The sequence below is a fragment of the Triticum urartu genome, chromosome 4 (assembly GCF_003073215.2).
Source record: "Triticum urartu cultivar G1812 chromosome 4, Tu2.1, whole genome shotgun sequence".
Taxonomy (NCBI): domain Eukaryota; kingdom Viridiplantae; phylum Streptophyta; class Magnoliopsida; order Poales; family Poaceae; genus Triticum; species Triticum urartu.
Window position 1 is genome coordinate 710,994 of NC_053025.1, and position 12,708 is coordinate 723,701.

The 12,708-nt window shown below is 40.5% G+C and overlaps 1 protein-coding gene across 1 annotated transcript; it reads right to left on the bottom strand.

Moving 5' to 3' along the window:
• Positions 1 to 4,557: 4,557 nt before the first annotated feature.
• Positions 4,558 to 12,209, bottom strand: LOC125553300 (ankyrin-1-like). The gene is made up of 3 exons (XM_048717114.1): positions 11,445 to 12,209; positions 6,402 to 6,949; positions 4,558 to 5,403 (listed from the first exon to the last, which is right to left on the bottom strand). The coding sequence occupies exons 1-3, from the start codon at positions 12,142 to 12,144 to the stop codon at positions 4,714 to 4,716; spliced, it is 1,938 nt and encodes a 645-aa protein (XP_048573071.1). The 5' UTR covers positions 12,145 to 12,209; the 3' UTR covers positions 4,558 to 4,713.
• Positions 12,210 to 12,708: the final 499 nt, after the last annotated feature.

Consider the following 12,708-nt stretch of genomic DNA (forward strand, 5'->3'; position numbering starts at 1 on the left):
GCTGGATATTTTTTATTATTTCCAAAAATGACTTTCGTGGAGTTTTAGGACTTTTGGAGTTGTGCACAATAGGTCTCTAATATTTGCTCCTTTTCCAGCCCAGAATTCCAGCTGCCAGCATTCTCCCTCCTTATGTAAACCTTGTAAAATAAGAGAGAATAGGCATAAGTATTGTGACATAACATGTAATAACAGCCCATAATGCAATAAATATCGATATAAAAGCATGATGCAAAATGGACGTATCAACGGGGAAGGTGCGGACGAGCTACAGAGGTGCACAGGGACGAGCAGAGCTCGGGAACAAGAGGCGGAAGAGGCCGTGGCGCGAACAGAGCCGGTCGGCTACAGCTCGCCCGTGGGCGCGCAGCGACGAGCGCTGACGGAGGGCTTATGGAGGGGGAGATGGCTCTAGGAGGACGGCGACGACACGGGGAACATGCTGGACATGCCCGTGCTCGCTGAGACGCCAAGCAGAGGAGGGGACCGAGCAAGAAGACGCTCTGGACGCGCGCACTGCACGCCAAAGCGGTGGTCACCGCGTGCACTGGTGCACACAGTGCAACAAGCTATGCCAAACGATGTCTGGGGGTTAGTCCTTCCTGGGGCGGTTTCAACTGCGGTGGTATCTCGGTTAAAGACTCTGTGGTTAAATGGTAATCAGCGTCTGAAGTTTACTGCAGTAAACTTGGACGTGCACTGGTGTTCAACAGGAACTTGGTTGGAGCAAAAGAGTTTGTCTGGGGTGATTAACTTAGGAAGGACCATAGTCCTGGGGATTTTGAGGAGAAGATTACCAATGTTTAATATAGTTGCTTTGCAACTGACCAAAATGGTCCACAAACTTGTTCAACAGGATGCACTCACATGGAGTGTCAACTTGAGCTCAAATTGCGCAAGGCAGGGTCATTTAGTCCTATGAAGATGCTCAAAAAGTCTCATACCAATTGTCCAAGCCAAAATGGTACTTGCTTCACAAACATCTCCTCTGGATAGAAACTTGCAAAATTCTAGAGGAATAATGGCTTGATTAAATATGCCCAAAATGGGTGGAGATAGGTTATATGGATAATAGAAAGCCTAGAAAAATTTGCAGCCATAGTGGAGCAAGATAAAATATACTTGCTTCACAAACTGAAAATTTGGACAGAAACTAAGAATTGAAGATGAGCTCACACGGAGGCATGGCATGAGCTCAACTTTGGTGGAGGGCTATGATATGATGATATTGAGGACCATGCAAAATGGCAACTCATTTGGATATGCCTAGATTGTACCTCCTTCACAAAGCTTCTTTTTGGACAGAAACTTTGGAAAATCATAATTAAATAATTACTAGGCAACTGAGGTTGAATTTTGGCATGTGGCAATGATATGGACAGGAAAAGATGCCATTTAGGGCAGAATAGGAAATGAATTATTTGAGGGTGATGATAAACATGGCAAATGAAATATTTTGCCACATTTGAGGAAGATATGACCCAAACAATTTATGAGAATTATTTGGGAATTTTAGGAGTGATGGAAATATAGGTTGCTTCACAACCTAGGGCAAAAAGGATAATTCCTTTAATAGAAAAGGAATATTCCCAATAAAAAGAATATTGGGATTTGGTCCAAGGTGGAAATGGAAAGGTCTAGGGAAGGATTTTGGGTGTGACAAGCCACTCTGGAAACAAAGAAGAGGGCATCTTCTTCAGTTGCCAGACCACAAAGCAATGGAAAAGGAAAACTCAGGCAAAAACCTCAGAAAAACAAAAGAAAAAGTAAAGGCAAAAAATCAGGCTGTTACACACAAGGCCGACTTCAGCCATAAGACCAACTTCTGCTACATCCAGCAACCGAGTGGTACTCTCAGTGATGGATTCTATGTCCTCCACCACAAGCTGGAGTACAGACGGGATCAGCACAACCTTCGCATGTCACCTAGATCCGGTGATGCCCATATTCTGCAATGGGCAAAGAACCTATGAGATATCCCGGATCATCGACTCCAAGCTGAGTTCTATCACATCCAGCGTGAACTTCCCCAAATCATCATGAAGGAGGTCCTCGAAAAAAATAGGGATGTTCTACGAAGAAGGGAAAATGTCGCGGGAAGACGTCCGAATACCCGTAGCTGCTCAGCGTCTCGACCTGCAGCCTTTCACTGCGCTCGGGGACTATCTCCCTGACTTGGAGGGATGGCACGACATTTTGGAGTGATTGGCGATATATGACAATGTGTCCGTTTAGTCCATACTTTCTGTAAGACGAAACTTTGAGTTATGCACGGCGAAACTTCATTTCTGATGTAATTAAACTGTCCTCCTCAACTAGCGAAGATCACTCTAGTTAGGGCATTTTGGGTATGATGAACTTTGTTATTTATGCTTATGATATGTTGCTTCTATTTTTGCCAAGTCTGTCTCTTTCTGTTGCTCAACTATATATGTTGCATATCATCGACTCATGTGACGATGAAGGTGCATAGATCATTGATGTCGAAGAAGTGCTACGCCGGGAGTATACGACGAGTGGCCGGAGTGTCAGGCCCAGGGGTACCGGTTTCCGAGCGACAGCCAATAGTTAGTTTAGGTTCACGCTAGTGCGAGAGAGGGATACGAACCGACGCCTCAAGAAGTACTACATTATGTATGATGAGACATGTCATGTAACTTGTATAGCTATATCGTGATTATGATGTGATGACATGATTTTTGTTGGATGATATTATGATACTATTATGTGTATGATATGATGAGCATATTGCATGTTTATAATATGATTAGAATACTCTGTAAAACCTATACAAAAACATCGCAAATACATAGCAAAAAAAGATATGAGAAAATATAGTAGTAGCGGTCTTTAGCGTTGGACAGGAAAATGTTACTTCTAAAGCACTTAGTAGTAGCGCTGCTATAGAAAGCGCTACTGCTAAGTAGGAACAGTAGTAGCGCGTGTCAAAACGTGCTACTACCAGACTTTAGGTGTAGTGCCGTATCAGTAACGCGGGTGCTCGCGCTACTGATACACCAAAGACCCGCGCTAAAGTAGGCTTTTCCCTAGCAGTTGAGGTAGTTTTGTTAGGGCTTGATCCCGAGTATCTAATATGTTCTGAGATTGATGTTGCTATGACTTTGCTATGCTTAATGCTTATCACTAGGGCCCGGGTGCAATGATTTTAGATATAAACCTATTATGTTTTCATGAATGTATGTGTGTTCCTGATCTTATCTTGCAAGTTATGTGCACCTATTACGAGTTATTATCCGCATACCGCAATGTGGCAATAATTGAGATTCTTTCCGGCGATTACCGTAGTTTGAGGAGTTCGTGTATTCACTAACTGCTAATGCTTTGTTCGAGTTCACTATTAAATGGAGGCATTAATATCCCTTAGTTTCCTTATGGACCCCGCTCCCATGGGATGGTAGGACAAAAGATGTCATGCAAGTTCTTTTCCATAAGCATGTATGACTATATACGAAATACATGCCTGCATTGCATTGATGAACTAGATCTAGTTCTGTATCGCTCTAGGTTATAACTGCTACACGATGAATATTATCCAAAGCAATTGTCCATCGTTGATCCAATGCCTACGTTTTTCATATATTGACCTTTGCTAAGTAACTTTCGCTGTTGCTGCTGTTATGATCACCACAAAATTGCTATTGTTTCTGCTTCTATTGTTACCATTACTATCAAGTTGCCATACTAATTTGCTACTAATCACCTCGATATAGATATTAAGTCTTTCAGGTATGGTTGAATTGACCACTCAACTGCTAATACTTGCAAATATTCTTTGGCTCCCCATGTGTCGAATCAATAAATTTGGGTTGAATACTCTACCCTCAGAAATTGTTGCGATCCCCTATACTTCTGGATTGTCAACCCTCAAGTGCCTCAAGATATTTGCAGAGCTAGTGGAGAAATGTGTTGTTGATCATAGCATTTGTCGACGTATAAAAGCATAGCCCATGCTTTCCCATCGGCTTGAGCATTTGGGTGAACTGGCTTATGCCTACCATTCTATATGGTATAAGAGCCAAGAGGTCTTGAGTTCAAGACTTAGCTGGCTAAAATAAAAAGATTGCAACCCACTTTCCCTCCATATTTAAGCCTGAGGGATTCACTTCCGCAATATTGACTAATCATGCGTGCTACCAAGAGCATTGCCAATACAAACTGAATGAGCGGATTATGGAGAAGGGAGGCTTGAGATGAGCCCGGTTTGAAATAACAAAACCATCACCCGGCCAAGACTGAACCATGCAGTTTCAATGCCAAAAACCTACTCCATCTTACAAGATAGGGAAGATAAATAGTACCCCCTCTGTTCAGTTTTATAAGATTTTTGGAAATTTCAATATGGAGTACGTACATACTCAAATGATTGAATAAACACGCTAAAACGCATCTATATACATCCGATTCAGAAAAGGTTAGAACATCTTACAAAAGTGAATGGTGGGAGTATATGATAAGAATGCTAGTGCTGAACACAATAATGAGACAACACTCATCAACAGAGTCATACAATGTAGTACTAAAGTTTACAAACTCTCCGTATGACAAGATGACCCTTACAAATTAGGTCTGGAACAAAAACTAGGTCACGTATATAGAACAATTACTAAACATTCTACGAACAAAATAAAGTACCATTAACGTACCAACTTTATTAATTGATTTTGTCTTCAAGACTGACCACTTTACCAAGGCTTAGTGGACTCCGTTGATTCTAGAATATATCAAGAAAATGATAGTAAATGCATATGGCCAGAGAGACACCATAAGGGTGGCTGCCATTGTAAACGCAAACCGCAAGCATGCTCTCATACCAAGCCTATTAAAATGCACCAATTGGGCTGCAGTTGCCATGTACACAAACCAACCAATGTCAAGCAGCATGACAGTGCTAAACGCCATTGTAACAACAACATATGTACGGTCAACCGGAGCCAACACCGCGTATATGCCAATTGAAAATGCGGCTGTCAGGCTTCGGGCTGAGCTGTTGAGGAACACGATGGAGAGGATAAATGCTTTCGCACGTATCCTGAGGTCGATGGTGGTCAGTCCAGCGTACATGAGGCTGACAAGGGAAAGGCCAGAGCAAAGCAATGCAAGATTGTTGGCCATGATGAACCCTAAAAAAAAGTAGTTCTGGGAAAGCACTGGCGTGCCAGCTTTATGTTGATCATCACCGGCTCGGTACCCACCTGGTACGGAGAAAGCGCATGTGAATGAAACCGTTACCAGGAGTGCTGCAACAATGGCAATGGTTGGTATGTAACCGTTGATCTTGTCTGCCTCCTCCTTCTCATTTAGTTGAGGCTCGTGTTCTTTAAGGTGAGCACCATATTTAGCACCAGCAGCCGCTAGCAGAGTGTATATCTGATACCACGAATCCTGACAAAAGTTGAGACTCGACATTAAAATGAAGGAACAATAATCATTGCAACAACCAAGGTACAGAGTATATCAAGAATAAATTTCCCATAGATTTTATTATGATACTCGCAAAACACCAATGTTTCATGGCTAGCGACTTTGAACTATGAGTTTAGTGGTTGTATGATTTCAAAAAAATCCAACCCAAATGAAATCATAGTGTGTATAAGTTTGTTTTGACTGCTGGTGCATGCACCTCCTTTGTAGTGGTGCTAAAAAGAAACGGACTCCTATCCTCTTTTGTAATGTATAAGTTTAGTTCTTAAAATGTCAACTAGCTAAAAAAAACTAGGGTATTTTTTAGTTGTGACCCAAAAATTGGGGTTTTCTAACATTTTCTATGGACATATAAAGGGTAAATTATACTTTAGGTCCCTAAACATGTAATTTATATATACAAATATATTTTACCTATATGATTTTATTGAAATTTTAATTATGAATTTGCATATGTTTATAAACCAATTTTTAACATTTTTAATTCAATCGGTTTTCAATAAATATTTGACAACTATACAATAATAAAACACAACGAGTTACATGTATTTAGTCCAATTTCTCATATTGTCGTAGGATTCTACAACCATACATTAAAACACAATAAAGTACATGTATTTTAGTTTCAGTTCTCATAATGTTAATCCAAATGCTAAGGTTTTATACAACCATACCTCATAGAGATAATTGCAACCAATTCCCGCAGCAACACGTGGGTATAATATGTACTTTGAAATTACTTGTAAACATAGTTTTAAATAGCCCGATATTTCGGTGCTACAGCGTTTGGAGGGGTATCATGCTAAACGCCAATTTAACACCATTTAGCCACTATGGCGCCAATTTAGTGTCAAACGAGCAATGCCATAGTATAAGCTGTTCTAACTCAGACATACTAAATGAAAGATTAGACCTTTCTATTCTTTTAAGAATATAATTAGTAAGACAGATTTACGTACCAACCCAAAATGAACACCAGTGGGTTTCTTGCTCAGTGCAAGATCTAATGCAGTTTTCCCATCATTATTTGGTAAATTCAACTGGATTTCCTTGTTCCATAGTAAGCAATGTAAAGTCCGTACTCTCCCAGCAAGGACAGCAAGGTGTAACCCTGTGTTGCCTTCATTGTCCTGCTTATCCATGATCGATGCAAACCTCCACACCTGATGGCTTGCACGAAAAAGACCAAAAACATAGCGAAATAGAGTGTCTTTTTTGTCACAGATGACAACATGAAGGAAGGTTCTACCCTGGGCGTCCCTTAGTTCTGCGCAGTTGGGGCACTTCTCCAACAACACACGAATTACACAAGCCTTGTTTGCTATGTGTATAGGAAATGACCCCTTGTTGTCAGGCCGATATGCTGAACATTTGTCAGCATTTATCAACGATATGACTGCTTGATCGAAACCACATGACGCAGCAAAATGTAGAGGCGTACTTCCGTTGCGTGAGTCGCCTTGTTTGCTGAGGTCCCTGTTCCATTGTAGTAGCTTATTTGTCATCCCTACAAATACAGTAGGGGCAATAGACAAACATATAAGAAATAGGTGTCACCAAAAAGATACACTAGGACACAATATCAATGATCCAGACCCTACAATGCATGCTTAAATACACTATTCCCAAAACTGATAGCTATTGCATGCGTTTAAGCATAATTTTGTTACGTCCATACATGTGTAATGAAAGAGCACAAGTTGAGTAATATCAACCAGTTATATTGATTAAAGAAAAAGTATGCCAAGTCGTCAGTTTTGACCAAGGATAGGCTAGTCTGCCAAGTCGCCAGTTCACCTGAGCCAGTGATCACCCGATGTCGACATTTGAAAAACTTGATTATCTGCTCATGGATACCGCCTAGAAACTAAAATACCCACTCATAATTGTGCGTCCACTTGAGCGTATCGAGTCTCTTTTGGACCATGCACTTACCATTTTCTACTCTAATTCTATGAATCCCTCGGCTGCAAGCCACCCATTCAAATTTTAATTGGGATGGTTAAATAGGGCTTTGCCCATCTGATCAAGAACATTTGGCGAAGGCTTCCTGTTGGTTGAACACAGATCCATAGATGGAATTTTAAAATCGATGCCACACGATAATTCCTAACTTGATGGGCCAAATACATCATTGGCTTTTAGAAAAAAAAAGTAAGATCTCGTTGCTCCAATTGATGACATCGAGGAAACTGCCGAGAATCATGCTCTATCTTCACGAGAGATTGGGATTAAAGATTAATCTAATTAGTAGATAACACAACTCTTATGAGAAGAGGAAATCAAATGGTACCAGAGATCTAAAGCCTAGTTCATTCAATAAGGTGATAGTAACACAACATATTTCCATATAGTTGCCAATGGGCATCACAGGAAAAGGTCTATTTAATATCTCCAATAGGACGATGGCTGGATCAAAGGATAAGAGCTTAAAGAGTTTATCAGAAATCACTAAAATTCTGCATTTGGGACTCTGAATGAGGGGCATATAGCCGCCGAGAAGTCACAAACGGACGATATACCATACATTAAGGCAGAAGAAAATGGCATCTGCACAACACCTTTCCCGGAAGTGGAGCAAAGAGGTGCAGTGTTCCAAATAGAGCACAACAAACCTCCGGGTCTAGATGGCTTTCTCACAGAGTTCTATTAGGAAATATGGGATGTCATCAAGTCCGATCTTATAGAGATGTTTATTTCTCTTCATGCTCGCCAACTAGACCTATCCAGGCTAAAAAAATTGTGAAATATTTTGTTTGGCAAATAGTAAGGAGGCTGAACGGATTCAGCAGTACATACCCATTTATCTCCTTAGTGCGAGCTTCAAATTTTTTGCCAAAGTAGCGACTAGTAGGCTCAATGCGGTTGCCGACCATGTTGTTTGGACATCTCAAACGACTTTCATGAAAAGAAGAAATATCCTGGATGGAGTAGTCATCCTTTTTTGAGACCGTTCAATAGGTGCAACAGAAAGAATATGCGTCGGAATATTCAAAATCAACTTTGAAAAAGCCTATGACAAATTCAAATGGTTTTTTCTCCAGAAGACCCTTAGAATGAAGGCCGTCTTCGAGAATGGCGTGTGTGGGTCGATAATTTGGTTGCTGGAGTCAATGTGCCTATAAAGGTCAATGATGGGGATGACCATTACTTCTAGACGAATAAAGGACTATATCAGGGTGATCTATTGTCTCCAATATTATTCAACATTCTTGCAGACATGTTGGCCATTTTCATTGAGTGCCAAACAGGAAGGCCAAGTTGTAGGGGTTGTGCCACGTCTTGTGGATGGTCCATTTATATTCTGCAATACGCAAATGCCACTATTTTTTTACGAAACATTGCCATGAAAAGGCTAGAATTCCAAAAAAAATGCTTTCAGCTTTTGAGAAGACGTGGGGTCTCAAAAATTAATTTCCATAGAAGTGAACAGTTCTGTTTGGGAGAACCGGTGAGGTAGCCTCGCATTACACCAATTTGTTCGGTTGTGCGCAAGGCCAATTCCATATTATACACCTGGGAATTCCAAATCATTACCGGTGCATCACTAATGCAGAGTAGAAGTACGTTGAAGAGTACTTGGAGAAAGGCCTACGTATTTGTAAATGCAAGTTGCTCTCGGTTGGAGGACAAGCTGTATTAAAAAAAAATTGTACTACCGAATAGGGACGTACAAAGGCTGGATTAATACAGATCCACATTCTTCTGGCAAGTTGACATCAAAAATAAAAATATATAGTATAATCAAATGGAGCAAGGTTTGTCGACCAGAAGACCAGGGAGAACTTGTTATACATGATCTCCACTTCAAAAGCAATTCCTTACTTAGGAAATGGTCATATAAATATCTTACCAAGGAAGGGGTCTGGCTAAGTCTCTTGCGCAAAATTATATTTGGGCCCAAAATTTTTGTTGCATGCATATTGCAAACCTGATGATTCACATTTCTAGGCAGGGCTGATGACGACACAATAACATATTTTCTGCTTTGGATCCTTTCTGATCAAGGAAAGCTTTGAGATTCACTTCTTGGAGGACAAGTGGCTGCAAAATGGTACTCTCTGGGAGCGGTACCCAACCTTGTAGCGTGTTTCACACGATAAGAGTGTTGCACTTGTGCAAGTTCTGAGCTCGTCCCGGCCGGATATATCTTTCAAGCAGGATTTGGTTGGCTGCTTGAATTTATTCCACCTGACCCAGGCCCTGGACGAGTTTCACTGGAATCTTAATCAAAATTGGTCTTTCACGGCCTACTACAAGTACCAGGTGTTTTCGCACTCGGAGACTCCAGTGGATAACAACAAAAGATGGAAGTGAAAACTACCACTAAAAGTAAAAATTGTCATGTGATACCTTTACCGAGGGGTTGTGCTGACAAAGAACAACCTCACTCGACGCAATTGGCAGGGTAGTGTCATTTTGGTCCTTATGGCGACACAATTAAACACATCTTCTAATCGCAATTTTCCATGTTCTGTGTGATCAGCCATTCAATGTATTATCCAATTTTCATCCGCCCAAAGTGTTGCCAATATATATACCGGCTCGATGGCATACCTAACAAGTTTAATATACTAATAAGAGTGGGAGCATTTTCCATATTATGGTTGCCTTGGCTATGTAGATATGATTTCTAATGATAAAATTTCATATGCTTTGCATGTTATGTACCGTTCTACAGATTGGCTCCATACGTGGTCTGCTATAGGCATAGTTTCCGTCTTATATAACTTTAATGTTGTAGGCATTTTATTTCTATAGTGTGCGTGAGCTTGTGTTGGCTGTTTGTATCCTAGTTATGCAGAGGTTGGGTGTATCCTCATCATGCATTGTACATTATTGATGCTACATTATGAGTTAATAAAAGCACCCTTTATAGGAGAAAAAAACTGATACATAAATGTTTTACTCCCTCCATATCACAATGAAGAAACGCTTGGATATTGACATGATTTCCAGCATCAAGCACTAAAATTTATTGTAATATATGCTTGATACCTATGACAATTATAATACTTTGTAAAAGCATTTCAAGAAAAAACTATATATGTGATAGTTTCTAGTCCAAATAATTTACATGATATTGGTGCTCAGAGTTCTACATGACTGGATGAAGCTATGTGACAAAATATCACTTATTTGTGAACTAGATGGAATCCAAAATACAAAGTTGAGAATGATTGAAAGACCAGGTATTACATATCTTACATTATTAGAATATGATTTTTTTTATAAAATACAATATATTCCTAACATATATAAAAGGGTAAACAGACATTCTTTTTTGCAGTGTGTTTATCTAAATAGACAAACTAGAATCATTGTGAAATAATACATCAACTTATCATCAATGTTGCTTATAATTCTATAATTATTTGAAAATGTTATAAATAAATTACCGTATATGCCATCACTCGAGGTAATTGTGATATGCTTGTTGTAATGCTTCTAGCTAATCGATGCTCGTTCAAATATGCAATAATTATTGATATTTAACATTAAAGACACCAGTGCCACCCTTTGGGGCATGATCAAGCCCCCGTGCCAACTTTCATTCAATCTGAAGTAAAATTTGTGCATTGGCAAACGTGTTTGGCTGTGTCAAGGCATAGCCCATTGGAAATCTAATTAAATTTACGCATACAAAATCAATTGAAATAAAGATTTCCCAAAACTAAAACAAATAAATGTAAGAGATTCCAAAGTTTGCATACTCTTTTTTTTGTTATATCTTATGACTTTTATCACGACAATCATAACACACACAACATGCTACCAGCAATTTTCCTTGAAACTGTAAAGTCCATTTCTTAATAAATGAACTTTCCAGTAGTATAGCTTCAAAACAAGATTGTTATGTTTTAAACAATAATTGCATAAACTAAATATGCTGCCCACGCATTAGCACTGGCCACTATGCTAGTTGGAAATTTAAAAACGCGTACAATATGATATGACGGAACAGAAATACTCCTCGAAAATCGTACAACAATAATACAAACCTTGGCTCCTGAGAACCGCAACGTGCAAGACGTTTTGTCCATCTGGTCCAGAGTAGGACAACGCCTTGTCCTTAGAATACAGCAGCTCCGCAATATCATCGTGTCCTAGCGAGACAGCCAGGTACAATGGCGAGGTGCCATTAGCAATCGGGAGGCGAGCCAATTCGGCATCGACCTCCATTAGCTTCTCAACCATTCCCCTGACCATCTTCTTGTCGGACAGGCGAAGGACCTCATGGAGGGCCGTCTCGCCTTTGTTGTTCTGCTTCCTCAGCACTGCCTTCACTTTCGCGTCACCACCCCCATCCGCTATCGCCAGATGGATGAGGTGAGAGAGCATTTTGATCCTCCCAGCTCCGGCTGCGCAATGCAAGGGCGTGTCACCCTTGTTATTGCCGGTGCCTAGAAGGTGCTTGGCCTTGCTGTGGATCAGACTTGCGCTCTCCAGGAACTCAGCAGTGTCTCCACAAGCTGCAACCACATGGAGAATTGAGTCCACCCTGCTGATGGCGAGGGAGTTTTCCTCAATGTTGACGATGACTTCAGGCATGGGCACAACGAGCTGAACTGCAGTCGCAGTTGCATCGTGGTTGCCCAGAAGATCACGCAATCGTGCCGAATCGCCCTCCCGAGCAGCCATCATCAGCAACTCAGGGGCTGTCTCGGAAGGTCGCATTTTGTTCTCTGGCTCTGTTTGCATGCAACTGATGTGTGTGTAGTATATTAATTTTCGATTGATAGCACACACGCCATTTTTCAGGTACGTGTGTATATATAGTTAGCACAGCTGCAAATTTGCATTGGCATCTTAAGTACTCATTTGCACTGAGATGGATACTTAACTTGGGCACTTGAGATGATGTCTTTCCTTTCCTTGGATCGCCAGCAAGGAATATTAGCCGGCAAGAGGTGCTGTCTGAGAAGCTGAAACCTACCTACCTGACTACAAGGCAAGCAAGAATATCTGATCGAGAGATGGCAATGAATATAATCTTTCTTTTCTTCTTTGCTGAGGCAAGGCATGTGAATTCTGTCTGAATTCATGCTCTTTTTCTGAGGTGAAGCAAGGCATATATCCTCCGGATCTGGTACTAGTAGCTTTGCTTCTTTTTATCTTTTTTGGTGCGTAGTGCACTTTGTGTTGTGGGGGTTGTACATTCCTTTATGTCCTTCCTTTCATATCAAAAACAGCTAAACATTGTCTCGCCAAAAAGGAAACTAAATATTGTACCCAACAGTTTTTTTCAACAAAAATGATCTATCT

Excerpts from the sequence above, each read along its gene's own strand:
- LOC125553300 (XM_048717114.1), bottom strand. The coding sequence starts at position 12,144 with ATGCAAACAGAGCCAGAGAACAAAATGCGACCTTCCGAGACAGCCCCT. Across the intron at positions 6,950-11,444 it reads TGCGGTTCTCAGGAGCCAAG|GGATGACAAATAAGCTACTA; the intron begins GTTTGTATTATT and ends CTGTATTTGTAG. Across the intron at positions 5,404-6,401 it reads CTGGTGTTCATTTTGGGTTG|GATTCGTGGTATCAGATATA; the intron begins GTACGTAAATCT and ends AACTTTTGTCAG.